This window comes from Python bivittatus, unplaced genomic scaffold (assembly GCF_059951505.1).
Source record: "Python bivittatus isolate LINGU-HERP-01145 unplaced genomic scaffold, Pbiv_v1 ctg000120_np1212, whole genome shotgun sequence".
Lineage (NCBI taxonomy): Eukaryota > Metazoa > Chordata > Lepidosauria > Squamata > Pythonidae > Python > Python bivittatus.
The window spans coordinates 2,981,324-3,003,388 of NW_028277037.1; the positions used below are offsets into that span (position 1 = coordinate 2,981,324).

The following is a 22,065-nucleotide window of genomic DNA, read 5'->3' on the forward strand; positions in this document are numbered from 1 at the left end:
AGCAATATTTTTTTTTCTTATACTCCATTTTTATGGCCCATCAACTTTTTGGTGAAGCAGATCTAAGTAATTTAGTGTGCCCGCTCTAGCTGAAAAGGTAGGCATATGAGCATCATGAAGAAATGTGATCCCTTGAGATATTTTTGCCTTGATATGTGTTTTTTTTTTTCCTTGTTACTTCCTTCTGTTTCCATTCCCAAAATCTATCCTTTAGCATTTGGCTAGGAAGAGCAAACAATATTAATATTTTAATTTTTGTATTACAGTATTGTAATTGTTTTTATTTTCTTTTTAATTTTGTTCGCTGCCCAGAGTCACTTGTTGAGATGGGTGGCTGTTCAAATTGAATAAATAAATGTTACTCAGTGCTCGTAAGTATTCTAGAGACCTCATATTTTGCCAGATTAGTGAAAAATATCTATTTGAAAGAAATGATACATTTGAACAAGCTTTTCTTGATATATGTGAGCTTGGAGCAGATACTATTCAGAGTCAGTACTCTTTGGTGCTTTCACACACACTAAGCCTTCATACCATTTCCGGCTACAATATTAATAATCTGATTGAAAAGATTTTGTCATTGGCCTCTATAAGAACTGGTTCCAAAACAGAAAAAGATCTATCAGCAAATCAGCAGGACTCACTAAAGTATTTCCTGTAGATTTTCCTGTCGAAAACCAACCTTGTCATGAATATTCCTTTGGATTATTCCAAAATCAGACCCAAAGAACCATCAGAAACAAATGAATTGTAGGAGTTGACAGCCAGAGTTTCTCAGAGCAGAAATGTCAGTTATGTCACCAACCTACAGTCACCTGGCTTTAAAGCCAAAAAGTACAAAGCAAAAAGTTGGTTAAAGTGGAAGGAGGGGGAGCAGTAGAATTAAACTTCAATGAGTATAAGAATGGATTGTATCTTCATGTTGACAGAAGTCAATCAGCTGTAATAAGTGGTTCCATCCTAGTAATTAAAAAAATATTCCTACCTACCTGTGTGGTCTCTTATGGCTGAGAATCTGCAGTTACAGTAAGTTCAGGCCTCAGCTATGCTGAGTTGAGTAGTCACCTGGAGAGGCTACTTGGAAGCCCAGGATTTTTTACAACAAGGGCCATACAACCCCCCACCCCACCTTTCCAGTTTGATTTTGCCACATTTTGGGAATGGAGCACAAAAGCTAGTCAAGTTGATGAGGCTCCTTTTTCATGTCTTGGAGTGTGGTTTGTTGAATTTCTTTTCATAGATCTTATTTTGAAGTTGCTTACTAAAAGTCAGGTCATAGAAGTGGAAGGGGAAGATGTCCTTCATTTGTAAGAATCCATTTCCTTGTTCAGATAAAATGAAGACAAGATGTCCGGGCCTTCAATTTGTGATAACTGCATCATTTGACTTCCTGCTTTAGCTTTCAGACCTGGGGTACCCTAATGGTTCCCATCTAAGAACTGGCTAGAGTGAACCCTGATTAGCTTCTGAGATCAGCCACCATGACTGAACTGGTATCTGCTGAGGCCATGTGTAAATACTGTGTCCACTAATCAACGTGGTCTGAGTATTATAGCTAAGGTTAAAAGGCTTGCCCTGTTAATTGTTGATGTCTGCAGAATATGGACAAAAAACCCAAGATGACAGCCATGACAGTACAATCAAAGATCCACCCATTGTCACACTTGGATGCAAAAAGAAAAAAAAAGAAAAGAAAAAAAGGTGGAGCTTTGATCATACCATCATGGCTGGCATATTGACTTTTTTTAACCATACCCTGCAGATGCTTCTACTCTTAATGGTTGGAAAGATAAGATATTGTAATGGTGTGTGGGAATGACCTTGGGAGACAGAGAAGAAATGCAGCCAAATGAACAGTCAAATAAAAGGAAACTTAGCCCGCATCAGGAATGGCGGCATGGCAAACATCTCAGAAGGGGCCCTCCCTAATTTCTCAGGCTATAAAGGAGATGGGGGGGGAGAACTGTACTTTCAGGTTTGCAAGATTCTGTTAACGTTACCTTACAATAAAGTAGAATTAGCTCATCTGGTCATGTTTCCTGTCCAGAGTAGCTAGCAAGGCTGTCATCAATCATGCAAGTCTGAAAGTATTTTTCTCTCCCCATCCCCAGTACAGCCCACGAAACTAGGGAGGGCCCCTTCTGAGATGTTTGCCATGCCGCCCTTCCTGCTGCGGGATAAGTTGCCTTTTCTCTGACCATCCCCTTGGCTGTGTTTCTTCTCCCTGTCTCCCACATGCCATTACAGATATAAACAACTATGCAAACTCAAGGGGATGTCCCTTGTCCCTCCTTAATGGCATGTTACCTGAGCAATAGAGGAGTTCTTGGAGGTAATGTTGAGAGAGATGAGAAAATACATTCAAGGATACAGTACGTGAACCTTCTCCCCCAACATTTTTTCAAATGGATTCAGATTGGGAATAGAAGAAGAAACTGAAGAGGCAGTGTACGCTCACGTGTGACCAAATGGAGAATTATGCAGGTTGCCCATTTGCAGTAGGAATCTGTAGGCCTTCTAGCAGGGGAATATCTATGCTGAATGGATTTACGAGTCGCTTATAACAGCATTCTGTTGGAAGAGTATGAATGCAAAGATTGGCTTCCTTGTGCTACTTCACCAGTACCAACCATTGATTTAGTGGCAGTGAGGTGCTGGGGGCTAAATTAGCCAATTTAACCAAGTCATTCCATGCATCTGTTCAGCTCACTGTCGTAATTGATCCAAAGTAATATGGACATAAGCGAAGACATCCGATTCTCAATCTCAGAGTGTAAGTTCCCCTTATTTGTGATGATTCACGTCAGCTAATTAGATACAAGATGAATTGTTTGATAGTAGGATAATAACAAGGATAATATTGCTTGGCTTTAGGTAGTGTCAGGAGACATAATGTGCGTATTGTTCTTAGTTTAGAGGTTGGTCAAGATTATTCCAAGGAAGACCATCTGTTCTTGTTCTTATTTAACTGACAGTGCAGTCCTAGGCATGTTCACTTAGAAATAAGTTCCACCATGTTCAATGAGGCTTATTCCTTGGAAAGGAGTAATTAAGCTATAATGTGATTTGTTTTGTGCTTGCCATTAGATGTGAGCAAGGCCACTACAGTTTGCTCAAGAAACCATGTCTGACTCCATCCCCTGAATATTCTATTTCTGTGATGCTGGGGAGTTTATCTTTGTTGTTTTTTATTTTTAAAAAATCCATTCCTGGTTTATTGGGACTGATTAACAAGTCCCTTCTCATTAGCAGAAACTTCTGGCTGGCTGGATTCTGGTTTATAATGAGAAGAGCTAAAGCTCATTAAAAGGTTTTAGAAATGAGCTTTCTAATTGTTTGTCTTTGTATCTGCCTATCTATCCAGGGATGTCCACCGGGTATGGTTAAAAAAAAAAAAAAAAAAAAGCCAAGTTGGCAGACCATAAAACAGGCAGAGCTTTGATTGCACTGTCACAGCTGCCATCTTGATTTTTTGATCTCTCCTGCAGACAACCCTGTATCTACCTACACATCTTTTTCAGAAAAAAAGAATTCTTTTGTCTCATAGCTTCTGTCCTCCTACCAGCTGCCATTAAATTTCCTAGAATCTGTGTGCACTCAGAAGAATTGTAAATATCTTTGCTGTTAAATGAAAATCCAGTTCCTTAGGAGGTTAACACATTGCAGGATAGTTTTTTTCTTATGCAATAACCAAAGCATAGAGAGATCAACATGATAAGGCATCCAGGTTCACATGTAGATGTCAGTAGGCAAGAAACAATGAGACTTTAGGGGCAGGATCATCTTCTAGTTTATAATATCAGCAGGTGACACCTCCTGATTGACTTTGTCAGGTATCAGAAGTTAGTAAGGTTACCAGAAAATTCCCAGGTTTTGATACTGTAGACTGGGTAGTTGAAAAAAATTCTGGAAGAAGGCAAAGGTTCTGCCCCCAAGCAAGCTACACAGATACATTCATGAAGTCCCAGGACATCCCTGTGAGGTAAAGACAGCATGTATCTCATGATCGATTGATTGAATTTCTTTTTTCAAAGTAGCTAATGAGAACTAAATGAAAGAAAAAGGAAAAAAAGAACCCACGATGATCTATTTATCACTCAATAAATAAGAGTGAAAAAATAGATACATAGCAAGATGGGATGGAATGGAATTATGAAGGCCAGACTCAGGGGGATAAGCATTTTCTTAGCTCGCCGCAGGAGCGTGGGAACTACAAGAGGATGAGACTGGCACCTCCCTGAGGAATTCACACTGTTGTGGCTGGCTGACTTTGGGAGCTGGGGTTTCAGTCTGGGAAGATTCTTGCTAGAGGTTGTAGCTAATAAACATAGCTGGACTGAATTGGCATTGTCTCTTGGAGTTCCTTGGGCTAGGCCTGACATCAATGCAATGCAAAATCCTAATTATAACAAATCTGTCAGGTAGGCTAGTCTTCATAAGTAATTGGGGATTTGAAGCTGGTTCTTTTAAGTCCCAGTCCAGCAGAGTGACTACAACACAGTAGTAGATTTTTTGTTGTGGCAACAAGAATGGTACACATTTTTTTCTATAGTTTCCAGACTGGTAGCTGTGTTAGTAGAAAAAAAAATAAATTTTAAATTTTAAAAAGTCCCAGTCCAGCAGTGTGACTACAGCACAGTGGTAGATCTTTTGTTGTGGCAACAAGAATGGTACACATTTTTTTCCACAATTTACAGACTGGTAGCTGTGTTAGTCAGTAGGGGAAAAAAAGAATTAAAAAAGAATCTTGTAGCCATGTAAAAAGTTGACCTTCATAATAGTGTAAGGAGTCATGGTCCACAGACCATTTATTGAGATGCTTCATGGTCATCACCATAAATGTTATACTTTCAATCTTTTTCGTGATGATCCCTAACACAGAATTCATTTTGGATTGTTTTTTTAATGGTGTTATCCACTGTGATAACTACCATTCTTGCTCAGCCCCTGCCACTTTTATTTTATTTGACAATGAACTGTCTTCCAAGACCAGATTCAATTCCAATTTATTAGCAGTCTGCAGACATGAATATTCCTAAGAATGGTTCTTTCGTCTCTTACAGAGAAGAGATTAATTAGCATATTCAGTGTCCACTTCATAGTTTCCCAGGGTTCTAAAATGCTTTTATACATGAAAAACTGAGAATATTTTTCAATAGTCTTGGAATTTGCTCTCTTATGTGTGCAAACATTCCAATTCCACAACACTTCTCTGTGTTACACAAAACTGTTAGTCTTTCCAGACTAAGGGCTTTAGCCATTCTATGAATCAGCCATCATAAGAATGCTTGCTTTTACTATAGCTATGTTTCTCATCAGTTGTTCCCTTCCCCATATTCAATGGTATCCACAAAATGGGGTCAACATTGGCAAAGAGGTTAATGTGGTATGATGATCAAAGCCCTGCCCCTTTTCTACATGCATACAAAAGGAGGAGAGCTTTGATTGCCATATCACATCTGCCATTATGCAGTTTTTACCCCCACACACACAGATGTCCCTGACCATATTTAAGTTCTTTCTAAAGTTATGAGTTATTTACATATCTAGAACCATAATTTGCCATCTCATGCTTTCAACCAATAATAAGGAAATAATAGTCATCAATCCGTGTTCATTTTATTTTAATCAGCCTGGTAAGTAATGAAGCATTGGTATTTAGAGCCCAGCCATACTGATGCTTTTGAACTTTGGTGTCAGAGAAGACTCCTGAGAATATCATGGATAGTCAGGAAAAAAATCAAATGAATAATTGGACAAATTAACCTAAATTCTCACTCAAGGCACAAATTATCCTACATTGGACATGTGATGTGAAGACCAAGCTCTCTAGAGAAGCCTAGAATGCTGGGAAAAGTGGAAGGAAAGAGAAGAAAGGGATAGCCAGCCGCAGGTGGATAGACTCAATTTCAGCAGCAATGGGTGCACCATTGGAAAACCTAGAGGATCAGGTTGGGGACAGATCCTCCTAAAGAAAATCTATGTGGTTGCTAAGAGGTGACACCATCTGGATGGCTCATAATCAGTCATGCAGTCATGCTACTGGAAGATGTTTATGTGACAACTCCATAAAGTAGGATTGAAGAAGTGATGGCGGGGGGGATCAGTCTTCTGAAGCATGTTTGCTAGAAATACTCTGAAAATGGTTGACACAAGAACCAAAATGTGAAAAAGCAAGCAAGATGAGAGGGGAAAAAGAAGACTGTAACTGATTTTTTTTTCACAACCATGCAACTCTCTGTTAATTTATTCCTCCACCAGTTAATTTTCTTTTCCTGTGTCAATGCTGTATCAACATTGCATCAATGAATTTCTTTACCCATTATTCTCCCTTCATTAATTACAGCAAAATAATGTAGCTCTGGCAAATTGATTCCTTGAGCAAGCTTTTGAGAGATGACTTGGATTGCAAGATCTAATTCTTGGGATTTAAATCTTTTTTTTCTCTTGGATTTGAATGTTGATCCTATTTAGAGTATTTTTGGGCTCCATATTGTTGTCTTGTTAGTATATTGGGTTGGTTAATATTGGGATTTTTTAATTTATATGTTTATGATATTTGTGTACCATCTGGAGTCTTGGAAGCTGGGCAGTATAGAAATATATGTAATAAATATATTTAATGTGGAAAGACTGTAATAAAATATTATAAAAACTTTCCTCTTCTCCATATCCTTCCTGCCATCCATTTACATCATAATTCCCCACCAGAGGGATGTTATGCATGCCCAAACTTTTTAAAACTTTCCCCCAGTTTCCCTTAAACTTATTTATCACCCCATAGGTTTCTGGCTTCCTTCAGATTCTATAGAAATTGGTAATCTATTCAGCCACCAAAATTCAGCAGGAAATGAAGAAAAACTGAAACATCAGGGAAGACAGATGTTTCTGTGGCTTGACCGGTTCTCTTATGAGGAAGTAAAAAACCTCACAACGTAACTCCACCAGCAGATCAAACTGCTTGGAAAACCAGAATGCTATATCTTGATCTTAGTTTATATAATAACAGGAAGCACAGTGTTAATCTACAGTGCCTTCCAGATAATAGTTGAGGCCTTTCACTGGTTTGTAATGGATTTTACAGCTAGCTGGATATGCTTTAAAAAAATAATAGATGCCTAATGAATCAACATTGTTCACCTTGAAATGTTTAGCCCTGAATGTCAACTGCTATCAGTCACTATAACAGTTAAAAGCCATTACTGTAATGAAAGAGACAAACATTATGGGAGGACTATGACCCTCAGAGCATGCCATGCTTGTGAGGTTCTGAGCAGCATCTGGCCAGCAAGTGGGTGTCTCTATACGTGGCACTCTGATCTAACCAGGCCTTCAGTAGAATCTGATGAAAGGAAAAGTTCTAATTAATGAGATAGAAGTCAATTGCAGATATAAGAGAATGCTGGCCATTCATTTCCCTAGGAACAAGATCAAGGCATGGAAGCACCATGAGGTTGTCTTATGAAATGAACATTCATACATAAATTCCCAATATAATGCAATCATATCATAGCTTTTTTAAAAGAAGAAGAAGAAGATCAAAGACTAACAGGTTTAGATCTTTAAAAAGGAACATGTGGTTTTGAGATGTACGAATAATTAATAACACACAGTGATCAAAAACAAGATCTGTCTGACACATCTATATTAGCTGAACTGAATACTACAAGCTGCTTTCCCAAATCCAGCATTACTGAAGATGATGTCACAGCTGGTTGAATGTGGGAGACAGAAAGGACTCATCTCTTGTCAAGTAATGCCCCTGCATCCTGGGCCAGGACCACAGTTTTACTACTTCAGTGTCTTAAGCAGAAGCTTCATTTCTAGAGATGCTCTACAGCCCATTGCATTTGCTAGAGCTGTACAGTGTCCAGATTCAATCTGCAAGAGATGTTTTGGAATGCACACAAACGTAGCCCTTGTCCACCCACACCTTACAGCAGCTATGTTGTTTCTCAGGACTGTGGGCTGCCTGACAGCCTTGCAAGCAAGTACCACATTTGGAAGCACTTTTTGGAACCTGAATCTTACGTCCTTGGTGGTAGAGGGTGAAACAGACTGAGCAGATGCACGAAGGGTTCTGCATTTTTCACAGTTGTTTAAATAGAGAAGAATTTAAACAGATGCAGCTTTTCTCTTCTGTGTGATAAGCTGTACCGTTATTGTGCTGGTGAATTGATTTATATCCTCTCTTTCTACTTTGCCAAGTTCTCAAGATAGCTCATGAAATTTAAGACCAAAACCAAAAACTGAATATGAAAAGGTTGAAAATACAGATTAAAATTCATCATGCAATAGGTCCTAAAACCCTTTAACAATTAAAAAGACAGTAGAAGAGAGGTGCCTTTACAGATTTTTTTTTTCTAACGATGGGAGAGAGGAAATTCACAGCACCTCCCAGGGAGTGTCTTCCATATCCTGAGAGCAGTACCAGAGAGGGCTTTCTCCAGCGGGCCAGATGCAGTCCTTTAAATGGGAGACCCTAAAGCACTTGGAGATTTAACAGTCAATGCTAACACTTTAAACTGTGCCCAGTGCTGATTGTTCAATTTAACATTTAACATAAATACATCATTTAACCCCTCTAGCTTGCACAGGCTGACAACCTGGTTACAACATTTTGCAGCAAATGCAGCTTCTTTTCAAGAGTAGCTCTGGGTAGAATGTGTTGCTATAATCAAGACCAAGTCCTCTCTGCTTCACACTTGTAAAGTGCACAGAAGCTCTTGCTCTTCTCCCTGGGATCTAAGCACCTTCTCAAGAGTAAATTCTCCAGTTAGGACCTGGAATCCTTTCCCTCCATTGGCAGCTACTTGTGTTCTGATAAATTCATGTTAAATATTATATGAACCTCCTCAGCCAGAAGAGCTCCACAGGAGGTTGAGCAAGCTGTTCTAAATCAAGGAGGCCCATGGTTTTAATGCTTGCTTAGAGAGTTTGCATTTAAATGACTCACTTGGAGTCTTTTGACAATCTAATCCAATAAAATAAATACATATTGTGATTATTTAGGAGGGATATTCAGTGGTATAATCAGGGACTATGACTCTGCTCCTGACTCCTTTCCAATTATGTGTTCGAACACAACTATATCCTAATTTTTGTTGATAACATCTGTCTGTGGTATGTATTTGTATATTTACAACTCTATTTTTGAGAAATGGCAGAACTGTACTTGTCTCTTTCTTTCTAAAACTACCATAGTGCTTAGGTCCTCAGATGGGCAGAACTTCATGAGATGTTGAGGGAGCTGTGATTGGAGCCAGTAGACATCTTCAACAAGTTTTTCAAGGTCAAGCACATGACTGCAGCCTGCCATTTTGAAATATATTTTCTACCCCACTTCTCTTGAGCATTGCAAAGTGGGTGACTTTAGCTATCATATAAATTCCCCACACAAGGCTCAACGGGAACAATATATTACAGGCCCATTAGGAAATTAAAATGATAGCTTATGACTACAAATAACCACACCCAGCTGTCTCTAGCTAATTTCTACAAGCAAAGTAGGTTAGTACCTTGTTAGTACTTATATTGGGAAACCAGGTTGTAGGCTGATTAAAAAGTCAAAAGATCATCCTGGAAAAAGGCAATGGCAAACCAGTCCTGTATTATTGCCAAGAAAATGATGTATATTTGTCCATATATCATCAAGAGTCATCTCATTATTTCTCTGCTTTTGCATAATGTAGGAGCTATCATCTCCTAAATTTGATCTCTTTTAGCACAGAACATCTTCCAATCCAAATGGCGCAGAACTGTAGCCTACAAGCGGCTCCATTTGAGTATGACTCCTGATTTCTTTCTAACCCTGAGATTTGATCAAGCAAAGGAGGCCATCAAAAAAAAGATATAGAACTCTAGAATAACTTTGCAGCTGCCCCAAGGCTAGACCAATTCTATAACAAATCAAGGAAATTTCAGCCCGCACAATACCTATAGAAGTTATCCTGTCCCCAGTATCATTGGGCCTTCTCTAGACCATGCTTCAATGTCCTTCCCTCTGCAATCATGGACAGTAGATATAATCATAGAATCATAAGAGGTCATCTAATCCAACTCCCTGACCAGTATAGGAATCCTCATATCATCCTGGACAAATGACTGTCCAATCTTGAAAACCAGTGATAGAGACCCACAGCTTCAGGAGGCAAGCTGTTCCACTGCTGAATAGCTCTCCCAGCCAGGAAATTCCTCCTTATTTCAAGTATGGATCTCCCTCACTAAAGCTTCCACCCATTGGTTCTTATCATAACCTCAAGTGCTCTGTAGAATAAATTCACACCTCTGCCCCGTGACATCCCTTTGGGTACTGGAAGACTGTGATCGTATCTCTTCTTTTCATTAGGCCAGTGTTGTCCAAACTTGGCCACTTTAAGATGAGTGGACTTCAACTCCCAGAATTCCCCAGCCAGCATGGCTGGCTGGGGAATTCTGGGAGTTGAAGTCCACTCATCTTAAAGTGGCCAAGTTTGGACAACACTGCATTAGGCTAAATATACCAAGTTCCTTTAACCACTCTTCATAGGATTTAGCCTCCAAGCCTCTTACCATCCTTGGGCTGTTCTCTGTACTCTTTCAGATACCCTTTTCACACAGATTATGCCCCGGTGCCTCTGATTAAATTGAAACCTTAGAACATTTCTTGAGGTCTAGATTTTACAGTGCATTGTGCTCCCAACTAATTCACCCCTTAACAGATAGACTGCCTGGTTGTCAAGAGCAAGAGTATTTAATTTTTTTCCCCCTAAAAGGCAAGAGCTTGAAATTGCCTACATAATACAGTAGCTAATTTCTATGCCCAAGCTATAAGGGTTCACTGTGTTCAGACCAGACAGCCAAGGTCCATGATTTACTTAATGAATGGGATTTTGTTGTATTCTCAGATTGTATTTGGTTGTTTTAACTTCTGTGATCCATAAGAAAAGGTTTGTTTATTCATCTCTTAAATTTGAATGACAAAAACACATCTGATGTGAAATGTGGGCAGAAAAAGAGAATTGCATCTGAACAACCTTGGTATCATACATTCAAGGAAAACTGACATCAGATCGGTAAACATTGTACATTAAAAGGTATTTCTAGATAAGAGGTTAGATCCATGGATGGAATGAATTGATCCTCCATCTTTCAGTTAAGGCCAGCACTGTGTGTATATGCAATGCGCCAGTCACAGCTTCCCCTTCCTCTAATCTTGAGGCTTTGTGATGAAAAGGAGTGGGTGGACTTCACTGTTGTTCCAGGTACTAGCCAATAGTTGCTGAATACTAACTGGCCGAGACGTTTCTTCTCATCTCTAGGTCCAGAAGGGCACATTCTGGTAGAATGATTGGCTGCCAGTTCTTTGTAAAAGTTGCAGGACACAAAAATCTATAACAGCCTAGTATCTTTCACGGTCAGAACAGCCCTCTCTTTTTCAAATATGAAATGAAAGATTAGAACAAAAGCCTTTTTGTCTGGAGACGCCTCAACAAGGTTGCCCTTTAGAGTGCAACTCCATAATTCACGGAAGTGTTGGCTGGGAATCATAGAGTTACCGGGCAACTCTTCAGGAGGCCCCATGGTGGGAATGATTGCCTTAAAGTGCTGCATGGCTTCACATTGTAAGCATCAGCTCTCCTATGACCTCAGCTAGAAGCCATGATTGTTGGTAGGCCTATCCATGATTCGAAACTGGTGGAGGAAGCCACAGGGCAAAGAACCTTTCAAGAGACATGGACATTCTTAAAGAATCTTCTTGCTTTCAGGTGCAGTGCCTGTTTGTTAGGCTGATGGAAGATTCAGCTTCCAGTTTGTTTGATTTCTGTGGGTGGATTAATGGATCTCAGTTTGAACTTGCATCAGGCAGTCATTTTGTCCTGCACAGTCAGACCCTTTGCCTAAGGAAGGGCTGCTATTGAAATGCACTGAGCATTCCCTACAAGTGTCACTTTCCAGGACTAGTGTAAGTTTGGAGACTTTGTCCTCTCCACAAATCTCTCCTCCATCATTTGGGAATGTGGAATATGATTGGTTATAGCAACCATTCATTGTTAATATCTGACAGGGTGATTCTTTTAAAAAATATAAGAACGAGACTTGGAGTGGCAGAGCAATTTTTCAGCAGTTGTACTTTGCATCTGCAAGAGTTAAATAGAAAAATGGAATGTCTTGAGAATGTTGGCAGTAAAGGAGAGGAGACAAAAAAAAGGGGGTTGTTTTCCATCCTCTCTGGACAGAATCCTGGCATTTTGGAGGCTAAGTGATTTTTGGAGGCTAAGTAATGACTCCAGATTTTCAATTTGTAGCTTAGTTCCTCGGCAAGGAACTGTACAGAAAGCAGGGATGTGTACCAGGAGGCTGACTTTTTAAAAGATAAGAAATTCATTTTGTAGCAAAAGAGAGATTTTGGCATAATCTCGGGGACAAGCAACACAGAGGACGTTGGGAGAAATTGTTCTCTCTGAGAACTACCACCAAAGAAATTTGGTTTTGATTCAGGTTTTTTTTTTCATTCCTTTCATGGAAAATAATGCTGACATTTTAACTTCATTTTATAGAAGTCTGAAAAGTTAGCAAACCACCGGGAGGACCAGTGCCAGATCTTTTGCCTTGTGAGTTGGCATGGCAGCTGTCCCTTTTAGGTTTGAAGATCTTCCATATAGTTGGCAGACCGTAGCGTGGAATTTGACTTCACGAGTCCTGGGCACTTACCCGTTCAGAAATCTACAGGTTGTACGTCTGATGCTTAAACCATGGTGCATCTCGAGAGCAGTGTACCAGGTAAACTATATTTAAAATCTGGGGATGGAGGGGAGGTGCAAATTGTTAGCAATTCTTTAGTGTAGAGAAATTCCTAGAAAAGCAAGCTCTTAAACGGTCTCTCGTATTCTCCATAGAAGGCAGCATTTCTCACCCTGGCCCATTCCAGCTATGCTGGTTACTAAATCTATAGTAAATGGACTTTGGATGTGCAATTATCTTGATATGGTTCTTGATCAAGTATCAGGTGTTTGCAAAGATTGCTCCCAATAAAGGCTTGCTTATAACTTGAAATGCATAGGTCTCGGATGCAATTTATCAGGATGTTTGCATTCAAGGAGTTTTGATCCTCTCCATTTTCTATTAGTGGATGCTGTTTGACTTCTTGTCCTGTAACATGAATGCAGACACTGCCCTCAAGCTAGCAATCTAAAAGGCACAGCACAAGAGGGAAAGGGGATTGGGGAGGAAAAAGCGGGGAGAGGAGAAACCCTATACTCAGACGTTATGCTTTGTTACAAGTTCTTATAATGATTCTCTGGAGTGAAAATAGTTCAAGGAGAAGAGCAAACAAAGATTACTAGTAGTCAGTCCAGTTCTTCCTCATCTCCATTTGCTGTAAAAGCAGGAGGTCCTAGATGGAGGAAAGAGCTGGACTCTTAAACTGGTGGTGATCCTTAGTGGCGTAGCTCAACCTGAGGTGTCTCTGGGCAAGATGCTTTCAAGGAGGTTCCCCTGCCATCACTCCCTCTGATCCTCTCTTCCCACTTGCCCCCACTTTCCAGCTGCTAAGCAGAGTCAAATAAGAAGGTGGATGCTTTTTTTTCCTTTCTAAACTGGCATGGCTGCAGTCACCCCACAATGGCTGTTGCTGACTGTGCAGATGCTTTTCCAACTTGTGTCCATGTCACTCTGCAAGTGTCTTGAACAGGGAAAAACAGGATGGTCCTAGTGAAGCTCTGCTTCTGGAGGAAGTGGTGGACCCTGCCCTAACCATGCTCTGCCTTTCCTCCACCCTTGATTGTAAAATGGTTTTAGGAAAGGAAGGGGTTCCTTTCCTGCTTCAGTTGTTGGCGAGTGCTCTATTTCCCATGCTTCTGTTTTTTCAAAAGAGGGAAAGGGGGCCCCTTTCTTGCCCATCTAGCAAATTGAGCTGGCTGCACCCCCTTACAGCTGCCACCATTGTGGGTTCCAGAATACCTCTTACACATAGCCCTTACTCTCTTGTCTTGCATCTCTAGATCAGTTGCTTTGATGAAATGCTCCTCTCTGAGTCTTACCTAGTCAATTGCAAACAGAAGGTGGATTTCTAACATGGAAAACAAATCATGATTTGATGGCTTGTGATAAGCAAGGGGTTTTTTTTAGATTTTTACCCTGCGTTTATTATTTTCATAAATAACTCAAGACAGTGAATAGACATAATATTCTTTCCTCCTCTGATTTTCCCCACAACAACAACCCTGTGAGGTGGGTTGGGCTGAGAGAGAGGGACTGGCCCAAAGTCACCCAGCCGGTTTTCATGCCTAGGGCGGGACTAGAACTCACCATCTCCTGCTTTCTAGCCTGGAGCCTTAACCACTAGACCAAACTGGCTCATCTTCTTGCTTTCTTCTTGCTGTAAACCCACAATCCCCAAAATCTGCATGTTTTTCTTGACATTTACCATTTCCATTTTTTCTGCACACTGATCTCTGGTTTTAGTTTTATATATTCTATTATCTCCTGTTTAGCTCTCTTTCCTTATTTCTGAGTCTAGTCTGAAAACTCTCATGTCCTCTGATGGCACAGAATAGAGCTGCATGAGAGTTTTGTGCCAATGAATGAGCACTGGACCTGTGCCATTGCATGAAAGCAATTTTCAAAGTTAAATTGTTGTTGTTGTTCCTGGCTGTCCTGCTGTTTATTTGAAACTGGAACAAAGCTGGTGTTTTCTGGACAACGCTTCAGCTCTGCAGAACATTTAACTGCCCTTTTTTCCCATTGGCAGGGACACCTGACACATGCCAGCCCCCAGCTCCTAGGCAACCCCCCTGTCCAAGCTTCATCATCCCGTTAGTTTAGAATGTAAACCCCACAATCCGAGTGCTGGTGCAACATGTAACCATGGTTGCAACTGATGAGGAAAGCACATAATTGCAAAAATGCTGACAGGCTGCCCTTTTACTGTCACAGCTGACAGGGACTATTAAATACAGCCAAAAGAGGTGGATTGTCAGCTTTGCAGCTCCTTCACTTTACAAGTGTTCGACATTTGATTTTGTCTGTTTTGCATAGGACTAGATAAATGCACAGAATATAAGCTAAAGCATCGGTGGGGGCAGGTGTTGAGAAGTTATTTTATTTTGTGTGGAATGAGGGCAAAGGGTTTCTTTTTTAATAATCTGATATTAGTATTTTAGGGGTACAACATTGTTTTAATCTGGGGCTTGTAGCTGAGGGGCACAACATTAAATGTTGTGCTTTGCATCTCTAATTGGTAATCTGGCGAAAGCACTGAATAGTTCATGGTGTTCTCTGTATTTCAAGGTTGTTGGTTGGCTTCAGCCTGCTTTGCAATGATAGGAGAAAAGAATGATGATGGTATGGAAGTGTCCAACTTCCCTTGCACACAGCAGCGCAAGCTGTCATTTCTTAAGTAAAATTTCACATTAATGAAGCATGAAAGTGCAATAGAGGTACCTTAATTTAGGCACCACAGTGTCCTTACCTTTTTCTGAAATGTTGATTTAATAAGACATTTTCAAGACATTGTCACTCCTGCCAGGGCCAGTTTTTTTTTTTTTTTTAACTTACATTTTAGAATTTCAGTTCTGACTTCCTTCTGCCCCTTATACTGCTTGAACACAAGAGGGGCATGACAGGATTGACCTGTTTTGTTAAAGTACGCACCCACGCACAACATACTTCATACAAGAGGAGGAAATGGAAATGTGGCCTATTTCAAAAGATCTGAGTTAGCATGGTAGAGTGGCAAAGGAGAGAAGTCTAAGTGGAAAAGGTCATCACACAAATCACACTGTTGTTGCTGCCAACTTGACTTTTTCCACCATAGTCCATGGACACCCTTGGCCCAGTATTACAACCATGAGCACTGAATTCATTGATCCTTTTTTAAGGGCTGTAGGTACCCCAAGGTGTATGCTAGTTCAGTATCCTTCTTCCAAGAAAAAGAGGAGCACGTAGACCAGGTTTGGGTAGAAGGGTGATATATACTAGTACATTCAAGAACTTTTGACTCCCCAATTTTTTAATAATAGAAGCATTAAAATGTGTTGGTTCTAGATCTCCTGGACTTGGGATCCAAGAGTTCAAATGTTTCTCTTTTGCACACGCACCAGTTAAAGAAACTTGGTGTTTTAATTAAAAAAAAAAAAGTTGATGAGAGATGGGTGCTACAGCTCTACAGAAAATTTGCCTGCAATTCCTAGTACTTGAGAGATGTGGGGTCAGCACTTCACTCCGCAAAGTATAATGTGGTTTGCTTGCTTTTGGGTCAGTCTATTGGGCAAACCCAACTATTGTGGGCACCACAGCAACTGAAATTTAGCCCACAATCATTGTTAAAGAAATCATTGCTTAGGATAGTGTATTAATCTAGTCAGCAAAATAGAAATAAAAACATTGAGTACGTACCATCATTCCTGCATTTCAATGAATGTGAATGATTGCAACAAAATATATCCATTTGGGATAACTGAGCAAGAAAACACATTTGAGAATAATGTTAAGGAGTCATGTTATTCCTACTGCTTGTTTCATGAACAAGCCATTATTGTTATGGAGACAAATGGCAATATTTTCACCCGGAAACCAAATCCACCTTTGGCTTCTATTTCCTAAAGTTCAGAGAAATACAATATATGGCTTCTATAATCTATAGCTCTCTATAATCTCCATCTATCTATACCTAAATTCTATGACCTACTTTGCTCTATAAAGTCCAAGGTGCTTTCTGGATCCTTGCAGAATTCTCCAGTTGATTTGTTTTCCTTTTCTTTCTCCGCCTCTCCTGTAATCCCGGTGGCTCACTTGTTTCCCACTCTCACCACTTCATCAGCTGGGAGAAAAGGAATAACAACAGCAAAAATCCCATTCTCCTTTCTCCCTTGTTTCAAAGCTTTTACTCAAGTTGTCCAGTGTGCTAAACCCAGAAGCTGCGCTACTCCTAATAACTTCCGCAAAACATTTTGAAGAGGACCCTGTATTAAAGAGTTGGGCTAGGGCTGGAGAGATGCAAGAATTCTGTTTCTTTAACAACTACACTGTTAGGAACTGAGGTTTAATCTTTTTATCTGGTTTGAAGTTGCTCTTGCTTACATGTTAGAAATCCATATTAGTGTGTTTTCGTACAGAAAGAGACCGCTTTCAGGCTAGGCAAAAGAATCCAATCAATTTAGGTTGAAGTACCAAGCAGAGAAAAAGTTAGTCATGTTCAAAGGATTCACTTTAATACAGTGGAACATATTAACAGTTATCAGAAAGCAGAATCCTTGAGAATTCGTTATCAAGGTCACTGGGGCAGCTCTTGTGGTTTAGGGAATGGGAAATCCTGACTGTCTGCCAATTTCTCAAAAGCTAAAGAAGATGCCACAGAAGTATGCCTGTGGGTGCCTGGAAGCTTCAGGAGAGCTCAATTCACATCACAATGATTTGATTGTGTATCCTCCAGGGGATTCTTGTACACGGCTGTTAGTTACACTGTACAAAGCATCTGAAAGAGGTGTTCTACCAAATGTGTCAATTTAAGTGAAGCATCAAGTACAGCCATGTCTTCTGCAAGGCCAGTGCAACTGTTCGGAAGGTGTCTTCAGCACGTGCAGGCATGCACAAACCCTTGGCTTCATTGCTCGTCCCAATGGAAGTGCTGCTTGCACGTGCCTGTGCAATTAGGATCAGCTTGAAAAGAGCTGCATGATCCTTCCAGAGAATACAGCTGTTCTTGGTCTTTGCTCACACAAGCACTTCTCAAATGCTTTGCACAGTCTTGCTTGTTTAACACTGTGTTAGATTCCTGGGCTTGACATTGTGGGAGAGATGTTTATTCAAAGAGAGAGTATAGCCAATGGAGGGGAGATTAGCTTTATCGTGCAATGTCCCCATTCAGACAACACTGAATCATTGACTCATCTGTGCCATTGGCTTATTTCAGTATGTCAGCAAGATAGGATGGCTGATGAACTGCCTCTCAAAACAGTCCTTTTCTGAATCAGCCCAGTGGCTACAAAGAAGGCTACCACTTCTGGGGGGATTTGCTAGTTGACTTTCTACTTCTGAAAGAAGAAAGAAAAAATACAAGTCTGAGGTGGTATGGCTGGGGTCAGCATCACCATGACAAGGCTGGGGAGGATTTATCTCCCCTCAGCATGGCCACAGGGGAGCAAGTGAAAGGAGGTGGAGACAGGGTGCCAAGAGGAATACTATTTTCCTTAGGACTTGGGCTCAGAAACAGGAAGGGCCAAAGAATCTCTGCTAAACAGTTTGCAGGCAACAGATAAGCAATTCCTCCTCAAACAGCCTTGGGCTTCATTTAGATTAAAATTAACTTCACCAGGATGAACTGAGTGAGTTAGGAGGTTCGCATGACCCATTAGTTCCTGCGGTGACCCAGTTAACCACGTCATGTGAACGGGACCAAGGTTATTGGATCAACATTGGATCAAGCAGATTGTTGGACTAGCTGTTATGCAGAAGGAGGAGAAATTAAAGAATTTCTGGTTCCAACAGCAGCCCCATATTGACATCATACCCAGTTCTGCCCTTTCTTACACTTTGCTTGAATTTTGGCAAATGCAGCTGAACGGATTTATAAAATGTCATGGTGAGTGGAATTAGATAACAGGAGAACTATGTTCCCCAGTGAAACTGGGCACCAGAACTTCCTCCAGGGTGTAGTAGATTCATTTTATTTGTTTTACTTTCAACTTTTTCTGTGCCTTTTCCTCTGTGATGTTGGAGGTTGCAGTAAAAGAAGAATTCTCCTCTGACTGCGTGGGAGCCAGAAAAAAAGTTTTAAGATTGTTTCAAGATTGGGTCCTCCACTCTTCCTATTGCTGCACAGGAAGTGAATGTGCCAGATCTTTTTATGAAAGGGTCTTATATAACAGGATCTCCCTCAGGATCTCCCACGCTGTTTTTCAGGCAATATCAGGTGGAGAATCAGTCCACATCTGTTTTAAGGCAAGGAACAAAATGAACACTTGGAAGAACAAGTTGGAGCTAAAGAATAGTCTTGCATGCTCCTGGCTTCTCCAAGCCACGAGAAGTTCCAGGAGGAGCTCTTCAAAATTTCATTTTGTTTTACATTCAGGTCACAGAAGAATTTTTAGCACCCTTCCCCAAACAGGGAAGTCCTAGTTGTTGGGACTCAAGTCCTAGATTTCCTAGTCAGTGTGTCCAACTGGCTAGGAATTCTAATTTGCCATCCATACACACCTATAGGGTGCTGGGCTATTGCAGGGAGATTTATGGCATATTTGGGGGAAACCAGAAAAAAAATCTAGTGTGTGTGTGAGAGAGAGTGAGTGGGGGGAGGGAGCAGGCATATGGATACCAGTATCCTCCATCCTCCGTGTTGTTTTTCACCACCTCTTCTGCACATTCAGACCTTTTCTTTCTTGCTGTCAATGCATTACCATCATCATCATCATCATCATCATCATCATCACCAGGGTAATCATAATTTGTTTTCTGCTGCAAGCACACTACATGGGAACTGGTTTTTCTCTTCCCTTTTCTCTTCCTTCTTTGGCCATTGGCTGGTCCCCCTGGTGCTTGATACAAAAGTATGAGCAGGTACATATATCTATCTCCATATCGTACAGATCTTCATCTACTGCTCCCTGCAAATATATATATATATATACACACACACACACACACACACACACACACATATATATATATATATATATATATATATATATATATATATATAGGTTTGGTTGATCACTGTGTCTATGAAAGATGAGTCCTGAAATATTAAATGTACCATTTAATGTTTGCAAAAGATACAGCTTTTGATTTATAACTCTATCATTGGGTAGATGAATGAAAGCTAGGTTCTGTAGGTCTATTTCTGTTTTGCTTTCAGGCAAGAGGGATTAACGTTTCACATTCATCTTCCTGGTTATGAGATTATAACCAGCTTGTAGAAGTGGAAATTTAAGAGTGGAAGGATTTTTGTTACTGTGAAGAAGTTTATTGAAAGAAAATAGAACCTGATTACAAAGCATCAGCTAAGGGTAAATTAGGAGCAGTTCCTTTTGACCAAAAATGGATCCAGTTCCTTGTGCTAGTGGAACGCCATCTTCATTTGGGTGGAATATTCTGAATAATCTGCTCACTAAGAGGAAGATTATAACTGAGTCACGCAACAAGAGAAACTGAAAGAAATAACAAAGGACAAGGAAATATGGGGAAATTCAAGGGCCAACTCTTGATTCTGATCCTGAAAGATAGAGATGGCAGATTGTTTTATGAGGTTAGTTCTCAAAACAGCAAAATGGAGCTTGCATGCATAAGACATGATCAAGCTAAAAAAGCAGCTTGCAGGGATGAGCACCCAGAATATAAGACATGCTTTCATCTCCAATGGTTGTGTTCAGTTCCTAGGATTTCTGAGTTACTCTGAGCTCGTGACTGGAATAACATATCAGTTGTGTGAAATAAATAAATGGACCAGGTAACAGGTGGTGAAAAAAAACCTCTGCTTGTGACTGTACAGACTTGATCTGCTTAAGTTTTATTTAATATAAGACATCTTTCTACTTTTACTTTATGATAGATTACATTACCGTCTCCTAACTTGTTTTGAGATGAAAAGTTCTCGAGGACTAACATTTTAGAAACATAACTTCATCTCAGAGATGATGATAACGATGACAGGAATCCATTTTCTTAGAATTAATTAGCTCATGTTTTTGCATAACAGTAGCCATTGTTTATTGGAACAAGCAACATACTGGTTTGTGCAAAGCTGATTCTTCCTTTTGCATTTCACCTACATGTATGAAAGGAAGAGTACAGTAAGAGCAATTGGCTGCTGCTTGTTGACTCTGAATTGGGCAGGATGAGAAATCTGGCTTATTATATACAAAGATGGCCTGGTTCTAACACAGCCCAAACCCTTCATTTTTCCACATGTTCAATTTGAATCCATCTGAATCAGTTCAAAACAATAGTTCTCTGCAGGCATTCAGACTGCACACAGGAGAAAGTGCAACCAACAAAATGCGTCATAAGCCTTTCCTCCATTTCCCTTCAAAGTATACTGAATTCTTTCTGTCTTTAAAGCAAGTATCTCACAAATTTCAATTCAAACTGGAAACCATTCTTAGACTATATATATATAAAAAAAGATTGGTACAGCATCCAAAATGTGGGTTTATCTATGCATAGAATCTATATCTCAAGTTTGTGAAATATTGAAATCAGAATAGATTTTTAGCAACATGGACTGAACTTACTAGAGTGCGTAATTCCATTCAGTGATTTATGTTGTGCTGACCATGGTTTTTGACATTCTTTCTACCTTAAGTTCAATGGCGATTCTTAGTCCCTTAATGCGATATACTATATATAAGATATTTGGCTATTCACAGCTAATTAATGATATTTTAGAAATCTATAATCTCTGTGACATTTTTAAATCCCTAGTTTATTTATCAGTATCATATTTTAAAAACATTTTTCATGTTCTCTTTTATACTTGTTTAAGTGCTTTCTTCAAAGTGTTCAATTAAAAACAAGTAAGACCATCATATATTGAACACTCTGATCTCCAGGAGCATACGTCTGAATGCTGTTAGAAGCCTCCCCAGGTTTAATTAGCAGGTGGCAGCACTTAACCTAAATTCAGCTGGCTAAATAGGTTAATACCTGGTGTGGAGACCACAAGGAAAAGCCAGAACTGGGAGTTTGAAGAAAAGCCTCAGAGGAAATCATTAATAAACTACTTCTGTACTGTTGCAAGAAACACTAGAAGTTGAGCTCAGTTTTACCTTACCAAGATTCCCAGTTGAAACTTGCAAATGCTCTCAACAGATGTTCGGATCTTGGTGTTTGCTGAGCTTGGTTTTCTTCTTGCAAACATTTAATTGCCAAGCCAAATAATGTTGTCAGTGCTCTGATTCCTTGTCAAACCATTAACACTGTTACCTAGCCTTGGTGATGAAACATTTGTAAGAAGAAAGCCAAGCTTGGCAAACACAAAGATCCCAAAATTTCATCTCTGAGCTACACATATTCTCCATACTGCTCTCAACAGAATTGCTTATAATTTCTCCCCTGGCCCCTCAACAAGAATTTAGAGCTGTACATATC

General features: G+C 40.0%; 1 protein-coding gene across 3 annotated transcripts in view; it reads left to right on the plus strand.

Annotated features, from left to right (window-relative positions):
* The window catches only part of FRMD4A (FERM domain containing 4A), a 283,511-nt gene that overhangs the window by 35,572 nt on the left and 225,874 nt on the right, over nucleotides 1–22,065 (plus strand). Inside the window, exon 1 of one of the 3 annotated variants that reach the window (XM_088134837.1) lies at nucleotides 12,325–12,762. The exons of 1 other annotated variant lie outside the window; for it this stretch is intronic. In XM_088134837.1, coding sequence (XP_087990963.1) covers nucleotides 12,604–12,762 — 159 coding nt within the window. In that variant the 5' untranslated portion in view covers nucleotides 12,325–12,603. Of the gene's footprint in view, nucleotides 1–12,324; nucleotides 12,763–22,065 lie in introns of those variants that run through there. One more of the 3 variants, XM_088134836.1, reaches the window with a different exon arrangement.